Source organism: Convolutriloba macropyga, chromosome 3 (assembly GCF_964194025.1).
Source record: "Convolutriloba macropyga chromosome 3, txConMacr16.3, whole genome shotgun sequence".
Lineage (NCBI taxonomy): Eukaryota > Metazoa > Xenacoelomorpha > Acoela > Convolutidae > Convolutriloba > Convolutriloba macropyga.
Genome location: NC_134470.1, coordinates 18005542 through 18021380, shown reverse-complemented (window position 1 = coordinate 18021380; position 15839 = coordinate 18005542). Strand labels below are relative to the sequence as shown.

The 15839-nt window shown below is 33.4% G+C and overlaps 1 protein-coding gene across 1 annotated transcript in view; it reads right to left on the bottom strand.

Moving 5' to 3' along the window:
• LOC142336553 (uncharacterized) overlaps positions 1-15839 on the bottom strand; it is a 141932-nt gene that overhangs the window by 56757 nt on the left and 69336 nt on the right. Inside the window, exons 16-22 of the mRNA XM_075385462.1 lie at positions 12920-13149; positions 10030-10163; positions 5732-5878; positions 4821-4979; positions 4194-4373; positions 2061-2239; positions 1490-1654 (exon numbers count right to left, since the gene is read on the bottom strand). Coding sequence (XP_075241577.1) covers positions 1490-1654; positions 2061-2239; positions 4194-4373; positions 4821-4979; positions 5732-5878; positions 10030-10163; positions 12920-13149 — 1194 coding nt within the window. The remainder of the gene's footprint in view (positions 1-1489; positions 1655-2060; positions 2240-4193; positions 4374-4820; positions 4980-5731; positions 5879-10029; positions 10164-12919; positions 13150-15839) is intronic.

Below are 15839 nucleotides of genomic sequence, written 5' to 3'. Positions count from 1 at the left end.
TCCCCATCATTACACAAGGGAATTTATCTTTACCCCCTTTCCCAATTGAGAAAGAAGCTCTGAAACGACTGTAAGTACACATTCTTTTAAACCCTAGCCCTTGATTTTTTGGCTGAAGAAGTACGGATGAAAAAAATTGAGCTCACCAGTTAACTTTACTAATGATTTTGAAACATTAAAAGAAGAAAAATAACATGAAAAACGCCGAAAAATGAAATATGGAAACAAACCGGATAAAATTTCTTCACAAGTTGCTGCAGCGAAATCAACATGGGCAAACCAGTTTGTAATGCTTGCAATACAATTGGTTGTCTTTAATTATTTGAGTGTCCCCTCATTTTAAAGAAACAAGAGAAGCGCTTCATGCAGATTAAAAACCTTTAATAAATTCTTCTGCTCAATCAGTGGACTACCCGATTCCAGTAAAAAAACGCCAAACACAAATAAAAAAGCCAACAACAAAATCCTAAAAGAAATCAAATTTTTTGCAGTTTATAAATTTGAGTTGTCAGGTCAATGTTACCATACCTGTATAATAACTCTAGCTTGAAAAGTGAAGAAGAGAAACTTTAATTCAGAAAAAAATAGGCAAAAAATTGAAATGGAAAAAATGGACCAAACATTGATTGAGTTTATCCCATTTTTAACAAACCCAACTCAAAATTAAAATCTATCAAATCAAAAGGTCACCTAAACCAGAAAAATCCCCAGATGTTTAAAAATGGAAGAAGCTTACGTAAACTGCCGAAAAGCGTTCAAGAAATTAAATGGCAAAGATAGCTCAAAATTGCGCCTCAAAGTCTACCATTTTTGTCAGCTGGTTAAAAAAGACTCCAAACGCAATAATATTAATATGGTTAATTGACAGAAACACTTTTATCCGATAAAGCTGAGTTAAAATTAAAAGGTCACTGGAAAAAGCCGCAGTCGATCAAAAAAATTTGCTCGGTTAGCAAAAAACTTTTCACACCTAAATTTCCCGCACTCTATCAGAATAAAAAATGAACAAAAAAACCATCTATATTTTCTCTCTATGTTTGACGTTTGTTCAGCAGATGGACCTAAAACTTTTTTTCACGTGCCGCATTTGACTTTCTCTATAACACATCCTTTAATAAAGAAATCAAGGATTTAAAAAAATAGATAAACACTACTCCTCATCGATTCGTAAAACACGGGAAGAAAGTGGAAACTAGTGTAAACTAGTCACCTGAATTGTTTTTAGCCAATACTTTAAAACTAACACAAGTAATTTACAATTAGTGACGGCTCAAATAAATGGGATCTATTCTGTCGTGGACTTGCCAACTAAATGGGCATAAAAATTTTATGAACCCACCACAGCGCAGATGCTACTTCTAGCATGGTAACATGCTACATAACAACCCACATTTTGTAACGAGGGTGATGAACGGCAATGTGGGTGCACAGCCGACTAATCTAATTAACCTTACTTTAATCTTTTAGTTATCAGGAAAAAAACTGAAACCTGTAGAGGCTCTGCTGGTTTCGTGCACATAGATGAGTCAGAAGTGGGTACACTGGCCATGTTGTTGTAGACTGCATATATGTAGTATGTGTATTGGGTACCTGGATCCAACTCATGAGTGTCGTAGATTGGTGTGAGAGGACTCCCATCATCCACAACTAAACCCTGCAACAGTAACGGAATACTTAAAGCAAAAGACCAACCCAAAAAGTCAATCGAAGTGTTCGGTGGGGTTTCCCAGGTCAAACTTTTTCCCGAGAGCGCTCTAAAAAAAGCAGTAACAACCACTGAAAGTACAAGCAAAAGATTGTACAAAATATGTATTTGATATGCAGAGTTTTCAACACATTTCTTGCTTATTTTCGATACTTTTCAGATCAAGTGTCTCAAAATTCAACCATTAATTCTTCGTGTTTTCCTCACTTTCCTTGCATAATTTCCGTACTTTTTGATTCTTTTATAAACACAATGTTCTTAACCCAAGATACTTGTTTTTAAAAGCCCAATGTTCTTCTGAACCCAAGATACTTCTTACAATCGGTTTATGCAAAGAGTGAAAATTGTTTCTAACCTGTTCTGTTCCGCTCAGTTTCCTATATACATCAATGACTTCGTTTGTTTTATCTCTGTCTGCAGCATTGACAGTGACATCAATCTGGATTGAAGAGGAAGAGAAGGAAGTGAGAGTCTTGGAGGGTTGTCCAGGAGCTGTGTAGACTACTATCGTTGCATTCGTATCACTAATCAGGTCTAAAACCATTCAATTTTGATTACTGAGGAGTAAAAAATATGGATTGGAAAACGTTTGAAAATAAAATCCATCCTCAAAACACGAGTCATAAAAGTAATTTCTAATTTTAAACTGTAAAATTATTTAAAAAAGAGCACCCCGCAAAACTCAAGCATAACAAAAGAAACTGTTGGACGGCAATTGGCGATGATCACAAACGCAACAAAATCTGGGTATGCAGGAGCTGATCTGCTGAATATGAAATATTGCTTTGTAGGAAAGAAAGCTTCCAGTTTTAAAAATATGAGCGTTTACTTTTATTGTGAGTTAGCAGTATTGGTCAGATAAATATCATTTTGACACTTTTTAAAACTCTGATCCAATAAGAAAAAGCTCTATAGTGAGAAGCAACACTAGACTTAAACTACCATAATCATATAGCGAAAACAACCGTTTTTCCTGATATTTAATTTTTTTCTTGTCAACAAAACTACAGTTCTTGTTTTAATATTCTTAAATTGTATTCAGATATGTTAAAGGTATTGATTGGGAATTAAAATGCCACTAAGAACAAAAAAATGATAGGTTTTGAGTAGGGCTGCTTGGACCCAGTACAGTGATGACTAACAGCACTACTAGGAAGGGTATAGCTTGGGTTTAAACAACAAAGCGAAAGAGATAGAGAATATTTAATCTACTCATTTTTTTCAATTTATTTAAAATGTCAAAGCGAAAAAAAGAAAAACTTGGCCAACACCTCACCTCCAATTTATATCATCAAGTTTCGCTTCTCTCGGTCAAACTAATTTTTTATTGAACAATAGTTACAATTTGTTTCGATCTTAACGAATTTTAAACAATCTAAACACGTTAATATATATATATATATATATATATATATATATATATATATATATAAAATATATATATAAATATAAATTTATATAGTAATTTATTTAGCTGAAATGACAACACAAACCTAAAATTTTTACTTAACTTTACTTATTTTACGGAAAATCAATTAGTTCAGCTTTTCTATTTTTTTTGTTTCAAAATAAAAGTGCGCTAGGCTAGAAAGCTAAACAAAATACGAAATAGCTGCTTTTATTTCTGATTGATGCTTCGATCTTTTTTGCGTGCGTAAAAACCACACTTTTTCCGAAAAAGATTTTTACACTTAAACAAAATTGGTAGAAGTTGCTAATTGGTTTTTAATGCAATTTAAGGGATTACTTGCTTTTTTGTCGAACTGGAAATTAAAACCGACTAACGTCGGAAAAATAGCTCTCCAATTACTAGTGGGAGCTCTAATTCATTGCATACTGCTTCTTTCGGGGGAGAGGGAGGTAATTAAATTCACTAAAGGCGCTTCAAATGACGTCATTACAGGTTATCGTATGCCACTTTAACCACGAGTAAAATTTAAAGATCAAAAATACTCCAATTTCGGTGCACTTTCAATTTGACATAAAGTAGTGAACTGCCACTACTTGAGTTCAGCTGATGACATTTGTGAATGAGAAAAATTTAAAACAAAAAAAAATCAAGGGCGTTAAAATCCCGAAAAGTCAAAGCGCTCACGCAAAAATTTTGCATAAAAAAGACCAACACGTTTTCAAAAATTGCTTTAAACTTCGAGAGCAATTAAAAATATATTTGGCAATTTTGGCTTTGGATCAAACGATTTCAAATTTTTATTCCTGTTATGCGACTGCGTTCTATTTAATTGTTTTAACGCCAGTTTATCTTCATCTGTCGTCCATGGGATCTTAGAGCGGATCCTCCCGTTAGCGTTCTTGTATCAGGTGTGCAGTATTAACATACTGAGCTGAAATTCAGCTTAAAATTGTCAAAAATTTAGGGAAAAAGTGGCTCACGAACTGTTCCCCGAAAAGTTAGCGGACTTTTTTAAAAAAAAATTTAAACAAAATATTTGAAACAAATTTCTTAACTTGCAATTGTGTAAAACTTTACCAGTAGATGATATGCCACTTCCGTCCGGGTTGGCGCTCGCACACCTGAACACAGAGGTGACTCCAACCGTATATGTCTCTGCAGTTGTGGCGAGGATACTGCTGACGTCACTGGTGAGAGTGGCCACGTTGAGGATGCTGGCCGACGCAGAGGCAGAGTCGAACGAATACACGTTATAGACTGAACAAAATGTGAAAAATTATAAAATACGCAATCAAATCTATGCTTTGAACACAAAGACTTTGATCTCGCTCAATGACTTGGGAGATTGAAAGCGAGTGCGATTTGATATTTCAATTCCAACAAGTAGCCCCTTCTCGCTGTCAAAACGGCGAATTGTCCAAAAATGGATGTAATCGCGTGAAATTGAAACTATTGTAATCATAATTATTGTATATAGCTGGGATGACTGTATTGAGTAACTAAGTTGATTAAACAATAAAAATTCGGCAACCATATCTATAAGGCGTACAAGTGATATAAGTAGATAGTTAGCCCGGCCCCTGTTCAGAAGACCAACTAAGCGACGAAAATTGGAAACAAATCTTTCTTGCATTTAAAAAACGCAAGAAAAAAGCCGGGTTGCAGATCAAGGAATGAACAGAAAACTGATAAATTAGTGCTCACATGTGGGTGCAGTTTGTGGGGACTGCCAGGACAACTGATAAGTGGCTGTGGCAGCATCAAATGAGGAGAGGTGCACCTCAACGGGTTCTTGGGGATCTGTGCACCAAGTCACATTCACAGATCCAGCACTCTCGAACCCATTCAGACCAACGTAGGTGGCTGAAATTGAGACGTTTTGTCAAGACTTCTGTCGATTCGCGATCGGTTAATTTTGGATCGGTTAACTTTGAGAGTTCATAATTTTTAGAATATACTAACTCAAATGTGTGCTATAGCCGACACTCAGTAATCGTGTAATGGTTGATTAAAAAGTAAACATTCTATTTATTAATATTTGTATTTATTAACAAGAACTTCAACTTTCGCTTCGCTAACGTTTGGTTAAAAATATATGATTTCCAAAAAAGTTGACATCCGTTAGCCTGACAAGTTCTGAATAGAAAACGGCCCACCCAATTAGAGTGGAGAACTAGTCTTTCAACCTACGGAAGAGGACAATCAGACACTAATTTGCGATCGTGAACCAAACTTTTCTGATGCCTCCTACACGTTCTTTCCTAATGAAAGTGGGGAGAGCATTACTGTCCGTTGCTATATAGTTCGTTTTTAATTTGCCGACGATGAGCTTTTACTACGTATGTGATAAGAACGGAAAAACGAGCAATGAGGAGATTAAGACAATTAAGAGAATTAAAAGCCACTTTGGTCCGTAGAATTCGATATATCGAAACGTGGTAAGATCTTGCAAGATCTTGCGAGATTAACTTTTGTTTCCGACTCGGGTAGGAACAAGTGATGAAAGTGGGAAAAAGATTAGCTGTCATTTAGCTGCCAAGCAATATCCGTTGTTATTTGTAATTTTTCTTAAAATATCTTAAAAAAAGTTGAAATAATTGTGAATAATAACTAACCATAATATGTGTACTGCGTGGCATATTGTAGATTGGGATCATTGTATGCGTTGGAGACACTTTTGATCACGTTGAATTCTCCATTGGGGTTGAATCTGTAGAGAACTCGCTCCAAAATTGTTCCATCTGCTTTCCCATCCAAAAAGGCTTAAAAATGGCGAGAAAACTCAACACTATTCAGATCTTGTTCGATTTTATTTAAGATGAAGTAGAGTTGACTGGGGACCACAACATTTGAAATTCTGTCGAGTGGGCAAAATTAAGTATTAAACAAGTGAATAGATTGACAGTCAGGGTTGCTAAAAATGGACCTTCTGTGAATTGACAGAAAGTTTGGAAAAAATATGGGAAAGTAAATTTTTGTTAGGCTTTCGGTGAAAATCTCCGTAAAATTTACGTTAATTACTACTTGCTTTGAAAATTAATACTTTCATACAACTCCCTTCGTAACGAAGTCTCATAGTCATTCATGCAGGCGAAAATTATTTAAGATTAAACTAAAAAAAAATCGAGCACTTGCGTTTATCATGGCTGACCTCTCACGCGATTTTATAAATAAAGAGGCCGTTATTATTATAATTTTATATTTTGTCTTCTGCAATTTTGCTACTTATGTATTGAAATTATTGCATAACTTCGTTCAAAACAATCAAACACTTCAAAACAATCAAACAATCAAACACGCTCAAGCAAAAGATTTTGAAAGAATATTTTGAAGAATATTCAGAAAGTACAAAACCGCACTGAGCAAACTACTTCTCCACTCATGGAATGACCAAGGGTGATCTCAAAGGGGCACACAGACACAAAATTTTTAGTTTCAAATTTTTAAATCAAATCTTTTTTTTTTTCAAAAGAATAATAATCTACATGCCCTTTTGTGTTTCTCAAAAAAGTGCTCTACTCTAGTGATATGAAAAAAAAAATTAAACAACAAAATAATATCACCTTCAATATTTTTTGTTGGTTCATTTCAACTTAGTATCTGAAACTGAAATTTAGCTGTCCAACAGCATAGATTTCAAAAGTTTCTTCTTTAAATTTACATTTTGACTTTATTGTGTTTCGTTATTTTTTCTTTCTCTTTATCTCACTATCTTACTATCTCTTTCTCTCTATCTCTACAGAGTGTATATAAATCTGTCAAAGTTTTTTTCTAACGACCAAATTTTTAACCAAAGATCTAAAAACGTTTTAATTATACGTAAGAGTTTAATTCGAAACTATTTAAATTTGCTGTGAACTTAAACAAGTTCAACCTGGAAAAACATCTCAAATTTTGTGTGACCATCCACATTGTTCCGACCTCTCTTGAGGGGGGAGGAACTATATACTCAAATTGTTTTTTTTGTTCCGACAATTTTCGCCGATCGACATATTAATCGTAGAGTTGAGACTGGTATCATTAAAAAGCTCGTCCAGCGTAGAATATGAAAATAAAAAGATTTGTAAATAATTGGTTTTCACAGTTATTTATCGAGGTTGAAACTTCTGAGAAACTAGAGTGATTTCGGTTGTTTTTATTCACATTTTCCGGAATTTTTGCCTAAATTTTCGTCAATTTTGCAAAAAATTTGTTAAATTATTCAAGATTAGTGTTGTTAATTTTGTTTTCAAAGACAAAAAAGTAGTGTTGATTAATCTGATTTATTTTTTTGTCAAAAACTTGGGCTAAACATTTAAAAATTTAGCCTTTAGAACTTTGTCGTTTTTTGCTAACTTTACTCGTTGATTATAAAAAACGCAGAATTTATTTTTGAGTTTTTAACTTAAAAATTATCTATATCTATAACATTCTTAAAATTAAGTGTTGTTTGTGGACGATAAACATTAGCAGGGCTAGTTTTAGATCAATCTTGGACTGTTACAATCCAAAAAGAATTCGGATTGTAATCAGTCCGTCTTTTTTAAAAACTGATTTTTTTAATATTAATTTAAGAACAGAACATATCAAATCAAAGCTCAGGAGTGAGAGGTCTAATTGACTGCCTCATCAGCTCCAAGTTTATTCTTTTAGTTTTTTACTTGAAAGCTTATGGCTTTCTTGACTTTTAGAAATATTTGATTTTTAAATAAATAATGGCTTAATGAATATTTCCTCTATTTTTTTTCTTAGTTTGGTCAATTTGCAGCTTAGTGTCAGCAAAGAAAAAATGCTTTTCCTTTCTACCGACTTAAAATTTTATCCTTTTTGCGGTTTTAAGCCTTAAATTTTTGTTTTCTGGCTTTGATACTACTAGATTTCAGATTTTTTTTTAATTTTTAGATATTTGCCAGTTTTTCACGTTTTCTAATTTTGTCACATTATCGCATTATTGATAGCTCTCATATAGCATTCATGGCTTTCAAAATAAAACGAATTTGAACATATTAAAAGATATAGATTATAGTTTCAACGCCTTCGACACTTCTTTCTTGAAGAGTTTAATAAAGTTTTTTAGTTTTTGTCTTTAAATGTCGTTTTTACTTTTTCTCTTTAGTTGTATGAAAATTCCCGTATAATGACAGGTTTCATTGGCTCTTCATGAAAAATTAGATGAACCAATCTTCTGATATTAGTTGGTAGCTTAAGGCTTTCATGCCGTTGAAAACAATTGTTTTCCAAAAAAAACTTTTTAAACTTCGCAATTTTTGTTCCTTTATTGTGTTTTTGTTACCTAGTCTCGTTAATTACAAATCAAATATGATATTATGGGTGTCAAATGAAGGTGTTAAAAAGGATTGTTGTCACAAAGATTAATTTTTTGAAAGAATTCGCGTGACCTTACTAGCTTCGGTTTTTACACCGGTTTTTCAGAAAAAAAATTGTAAATTATTCTGATCTTTGTCATAAATGACGTTCCTTTTGCAGACGCAAAACATAATCTGGATACTTGCAGGTCTCATGGGCTTCCTTCGGACGAATAAACAAATCTGTTTAAAGATTTCATTTTGGAATTAATGGCTTTCATGATTTTGGTAGTAATTTTGTTTCGAAAAAAAAATCAAAATTATTACAAATTTTGCCCTTTTTTATGTCTACTTGTTATCTAGTCTCATCAATGAAAAACCACATACTACATTATTGGTGTTTGATGAGGGTGGAATCGAAAATATGTTGAGGTCCAAAATATGGCTTTACGGCTTCGACAACAGCGTCTTCTGGCAACTTTTAATTGAATTTTTGTTTGTGGTCTTTTTGTTGTTATTTTTAGCCGCATTGAAAATTGAATAACAACAGATTCAATGAAGCGTTGGTAATCGTAAACGTTTGTGATTTTTACTTGATTTCTAATGGTTTTCATTACTTAATTGTTTAAAATAATTGTTTAAAAAAACTTTTTAACTTTATTGTTTTTGTTCTTTTGCTCTTATTGTTACCAAACGTTTATACGGACTGGTTCCATATCTTTTTTTGGCGATTCATAAGTTGTTTTGTTTAGTTTGAGTTTTATCTGACGGTATGCTGACCTTGTTATTAACTTTTGTTTTTTAATACGGACATAAAGTTTTTGATGTAATTACTGTTTAATGTTGTATGATTTTGCTGTTCGTCTTCACTCGTTTTCCTAATATTGGCTTATCTCATCAATTTAGTGCATCATTTTTTTTACTCCAATGAGTTATTTGCTTTAGAAGCTATCTTTTCGTTCATATACTACTCTTTGAAAAACACTTGGGTTTTTTTTGGTTTTTTGGGATTCCTAAAAATTATTTTTGGGTTTTTCTATCTGTTCCTCATTTGGTAGACAATTATGTCAAAATTTTGGATGAGGGGGGGGGGGGGGTCGAAATCTTATGTGCGATCGCACATTACCGAGCCTCCTTGTTCTTATACATACAGAGTACTGCATACGTCACTCTAATGAATTTTATTAATACTTCGACCCAATTTAACTTCTTCACATTTGGCTGAAAGAACGTATTCCTTAAAATTCTCCCCATTGAGCAACTAATCCCATAGACTCTATGCTCTGTTAAACTCTCTATATTGCTCTGTTAAACTAATTAGCGCCCCAAATAATTGGAGCTAAATGTCAATTCACATGAAAAATCACGTAATATGCAGTTGTATCGTTTGTTTCTTGTCCCGCATAAAATTGTCAACGCTCGATTTCTTATGTAATCTTACACCAGAAATTTTCAAATTTTTAGAGCTTTTGGTTTGAATTAGTATGTCCCTACGAAGCTACGGTCCGGACAGGACTGATTAATTTTAAGCGAGGACATCAAATTATGAAGCATTTTTTTGAAGTTGAAGTTTGCTATAAACAGAGTGTATGATATAACTGTTAAACCAATAAATAAAAGAAACTTACAGATGCTGAGTGCAGTTGCAGTTAAACCCTGGCTAATAGAAATGTTTGGCGCGGCCATTGACGAGCGGAAGTTAGCCGTGACAGCTGTTGAGAACTGAACAGGGTACAGTGGGTTGTTGTGGTTGATCATAGAGCTAAAATTTTCGCAAATTTGTTCTTTTGGCTTGCAACAAATTCTTAATATAAAAATTTCTCTGGAAAATTATTTTAAGCAAATAAGAAAAGATCAAGTAGTCATTTTTCTGAGTGGCCTGTTGACCGGCATGTATGGTTCCAGGAAAATGGTTACCAACAAAAGTCAAGCTAGAAGGTTTCTCTTCTGAATCAACATTATACTAATTTTGATATTAAGTGCTCTCATAAAGCAAAATGCAGTCGCTTTGAGTGTAGCTCAGTATTATTATATATATTTCCTTATTCAGTAGAAAATTTGAAAAAATTCATGTAAAAAATTTAACTGACTTATTACTCTCAAACAACAAATTGACTCTATTAAATAGAGTCGATTACTTGACACTAGAGAGCCAAGATGCCCTGTTATTAATGAAAATAATTGAAAACACACCAAAAGGCAACTCGCAAAAATTTTTTGCAAACAATTAATGTTGAAGTAGTTAAAGTCAATAAACATGTAATTATTTTTTTGAAAACTATTAATTTCGAAGTAGTTAAAATCAATAAATATTCACCTATTGCTGGATACAATTTCTATATGAGCACAAATATTGTTAGAAACTCAAACAATAAAACCAATTAAAAAATGTCGCATTATCGGACCGTTGAGACCTCCTATTGATAAGATCACGATACAAGATAAAACCCACACTAAAACAACAAAAAACCGTTATTATGGCCAAAACTCAATATCTTATGATAAAAGAAAAACACAAAGTAAAAAAATCAAAATTGTATAAGATGCTTGTATAAGAGGCCTGTCTTTAACAAGATAAGGAAATAGGTTGACGGAGAAAAGAACAAGGTAGATTAAAGTTGATCAATGCATTGAATTTTTTGAAATCAAAAAATTTCAACATTCATTACAACCATCAACTTTCAACTAAGAAACACTCAATAAATTTTCATTTTACTACTTTTGAAGCCAACATTATCTGTCTTTAATCAAATTAAGTCAAAAACCCAAAAAAAACAACAAACACATGCAAGACTAAAGAAAGTTAAAAAACGAAAACGATATTGTGAAGTCATTAAAGCATACACTATTAAAGGAATAGATTTTATATGTCTACTTGCAGCTTATTTGAACAATATAGTGCATTTGTTCAAAGAGTGTATACAAAAAAGCAACAAATGTGAACCACAAATTTTGACCAGTATCAGAAAATCACAAATTCTGCTATAAAACCTTAGTGTCACAGCCATAAAAGCATCGGCTGGAAAACCAAAACAAGTTGAAATAACTATTCACTTCACAAGAAATTGGATGGGACTTGTCATGAATAGGAGAACATTATCGCTTGAGAAAAGGAGGAACTTTTCGAAGGTCAATTTTTACATTGACATTTTTACGAAATCAAAGTCAATAAAAAACAGCTGATGAATAATATATATGAAAAAAAGTTATATATATCTTTAAATGCATTCTATTAAGAAACATGAGAGCATTTAGTTATCTACTAATAGCAATGCATAGTTTCAATTACAGCTGTTTGAATAATGAATGAAATTGAATTGGACTTTTGACTAACGAGCGCAATTCAAAACACTACAAAAAATGGAAAAAGCCTCCAAATTTCAATAACTCAATAAAAATTTAGGAAACATTTTTTGCGGAGACATAAAACCATGATCATTACCACGTGAAAATATTATTTGTTGAGCCTCATTAGAACGTAAATGACCTCTATCCTTAACCGATCATCTAATTTTAACAGACTTGTCTTTTCTCGGGATGAAAAAAGCAAAAATATTTCGAAAAGGACAGCGCCTAATAAAATCTGAAACTTATTTTATTGCAAATGCAAAACTTCCGGCGAGACCAAAGCTGCATTGCTGTTAAAAAGAAGCGGTAAGCAGCCATTGTGGCATTGAGACAATTTCAACTTGTCAGTGTTAGACCACAGGAACTCACTTTTAGGAGCCGCAGGTAAAAATAAGCCCTCCTCTGAGTAAAAGGAGATTTTGTCACCAGTTTTTATGTCGGTACTTTTGTAATTGTTGGACTAACTTTGCACAAAGTGGTCTGAAGAAGCAAAATCTTTTCAATTTGATATTCTAGGCTCGACAAGCTTTCTGTTAAAACCACTCACAAATCGGTACAATGAATAAATCGATCCTCGAAAATCTACTGAATTAAAAAACAAAGCCAATTGAAATTATAGTTGGAAAAGTAAAAGACAACGTAATTGAAAATATGCAGAAGATGATACAAACAATCAAATTCACAAAAGCTTTTTCAAACAACTGATTTTTTAGTCGTTAAAAACATTAACTCTAAATTAAAACCATTAAATAGATTCATTTAAACCTCAACAAAAGCCCCAAAAGCCCTCTCGTTGATGAAACTAAGTGCGAAGACAACGATAAAACGACGAAACCGGGTGAAATTTTAAAAAAAGGATAAAAACACTTTTAAAAACAAATTGAACCAATTTTCAGTAGGAGCATAGAAACCATAAGCTGCCCATTGAGGCATTGAGACAATTGCAACTTGTCAGTATTAGAACGCATGTATCACTTTTTGATAGTTATACTGGCCGCCATTTCAGTTCAGCTGCTTAAGTTTCTGCATGAGAGCAACTTTGATTACTCAAAAATCAAGTAAGTCAGATAGACACGATCGAGCTATAAATCGCATGAAAAGACCAAAATGTCTAGATTTAATGCTAAAAACTCCGTTTGAGAGCAATTAAAAATAAAATATTCCACTTACTACACAGCGATGCTGTAGACAGTGTCGGGGGCTATTCCAGTTGAAATTGTGGCACTGTTGACATTGGCGGCAGATGAAACAGTTTCATTCTGGTTGGTCCAGCCATCCACTGTCAGGAGGTACCCGTCTACATTATCACGTGGTGGTATCCACTTCAAGGTCAAACTGGAAGCAGTAGCTCCAATCAGCTCAACGTTGGAGACGACGTCTGGATTTGTAAAGCCTATGACCTGTATCAAAAATTAAAAAAATGTTAGTTACTTCTTTTTGTTGACAAAGAATTACAAAAGGCAGGACAAACATACAGAAATGAGAAGAATTACATGCTCAAGAACAAAAATTTTTACGTACAAGGAATTAAACGCTAAATTTATCAAAGGTAAAACGAAATGAATTATTTTGGAAACGGGGATAACGTGTGGATCTTCAGAACGTGTGGATTCCAACTTCCAAAAGGTAAGCTAACCTTTGATAATTTAAAAGAATTTAAAAGAACAAACTATTGGCCATATTTGGGGTAGAGTAAAATTCCGCTTATCAAGTATAAGCATACCTAACTCAAAAGAAGCAAACCCGTCTGGGGTATTTAGCTCAGGTGAATGTAACTGCAACTGTGTGCCACCGGACGCGAGATACCGGCAAGCGATTTCCGTATAACATCCAACAGTGTGCATTAGACGCGTGGTCGTAAATATTGGTCAGAAAGTAATGCTCAGAAAGATATCAGAATATAGTTAACCTTAAGAACAGCAGATAAAGGAGGTCCTTCGAGTTTCTACTGGGCATTAAGGGGGATGAGACATTTGCTTCAAAGAAACAAATAAAAAGAATGGTTTGGGTTATCTGCGATGAACAAAGCAAAATTTCAACGCAAACATTATAAAATTGGAGAGTAAATCAGGAGGATCTTATCTTGATGTGCAGGAGCACGGTGATATTCTTTGATATGCACTTATTCAGGTAGATCAACGTCGTAACTTCCCGTCCGTAAAACTTATTCAAAGAGCCATTATTTTAACAAAGAAGCTTGATAACGTGCGGCTGTACATAAAATTCCGACTTGACTCATTCGCATTTTGACTTAATTGTCTATTGATTGAGGAAGAGATATGAAACTTTCAATTATTTAAGCGAAATTTAATACTACATTCTACTGAAGCCATACGGATTTGTTAACTTGTTTGAACATTTATATTCAATAACTATTATTAGTACGCAACTGCAATGCATGAAGTTAAACTGAAACTCAAACTCGAACTATTCTATTATTGTCACGTATTCAAATTTTTATAATCACACCAATTGAGCTCAAACGGAGTAAAAAATACCCAACTTGGTAAACCAGATTCGATGAAATTTGCGATTTTCTTAACAGTTCAGAGAGCGCGGGGCACCGTATAAGATATCCCGAACCCCAAATTCAATGTATTCAGCCAATTTTACAACAGAGTGATCTACGACCAATCAGATATGCAATTTTGACATGTACGGCAGTTTAAATAGAGCTCGAAAAACTACCAAAAATCAGTTGAAACTTGTTAATTTTGTCTTACTAAACTGACATACAGTGCGTATTGAAGCACACTATCTTGAGCGGTAAATTACTTGTTATTGTGTTTGGATTCTGTAGATCATATTATAGATTGTACAGTTATAACTTAACTTTGACTTGTGAAAAGAGAATTAACTTTGATATACACAAAACTTTCCTTCTGAGGAACAAAGTCCCTAAGTAAGAGAAACTCTGTGCAAAGCACATAGTCAGTTGCTCTTACTGGCTTTAACGAAGCCTGCTCTGTTCGAAGTTGGTGTTATTGAAACGAATAGAGAGACTTGATAGATTTGAAATTTAAACAAATCATTATTATTAACAGATTTGCAACGGTAAAAGACCCCCTTTATCAACTGCTAACTGTAGCAGGTTGAAACTTTGCATAGTTATAGCCAAATTGTAGGGCTACATTTTGTAGAAACGGAACTCCTTAATTCGGTTTATAAATTGAGTTATTAACAAAAACTCAACAAAATTTGATTATTGTAATTTGATTTATTTTGTTATTCTGAGAGAAAAAAGTTGTTATACTGCAAGCTGACCAATTAGTTTTTGAGAATGGTTGAGCTACAAGTAATGCAATGGTTATCTACAGTATAGCTGATAATATAGTTCGCAAAAGTTAACTGCAAAACACAATATCCGGACATACTTGAAACCGCTGAAACGAACTGGGTTGTGTAAAGTTTTCCTTGACTTTGATAGAAGAGCAGCCGTTACACTTTGCTTATAGAGACAAAACTAATAACAACTAAAAGCTAATAGCATAAATAACAAAAATATTAATAAAAACAACGGAAATCAGTCAGTTGTCCGCAACCTTAAACAGCGGTTACTCATCGGAAAACTTAGGCCGGCTTCCTACTGATATCACTCACAAAACCTGTCGAGCATATAGTTCCCTCCAACCATTTGAGAACTGAGGTGATGTACGAACATCAAGGAGAATAAGTAGATTGTCTTTGTACATAGTGTTCTAACAGGGCCAGACCTTTAAAAAGTATTTGAATACTTAAAATGCAAATTAAAAAAGATCCAATTACATTAAAAAATACTGTAGCATATTCTCATTCTAGTACCGGAGCAAATTGATCAATAATCCAGAGTCATTTTGATAACCCAAAGAGTCAATTCGAGCTCAAAAATTGATCTTTTTGACCGTAGCGACCGCTTACGTTTCTTTTTTCATTAGTACGAGTGTTTATATTATTAATTTTTGTATGGTTCCATTCATTTTGCCAAAAGAAATGAAAATTAAGAATACGGAATTATTTGATGCAAACGGACTGTACCTAGCCACTTTGTTTAATTTAATTGGATTTTTTTGATAAAAATAACAACTAAATGATGATTTTTCCATAACTTCTT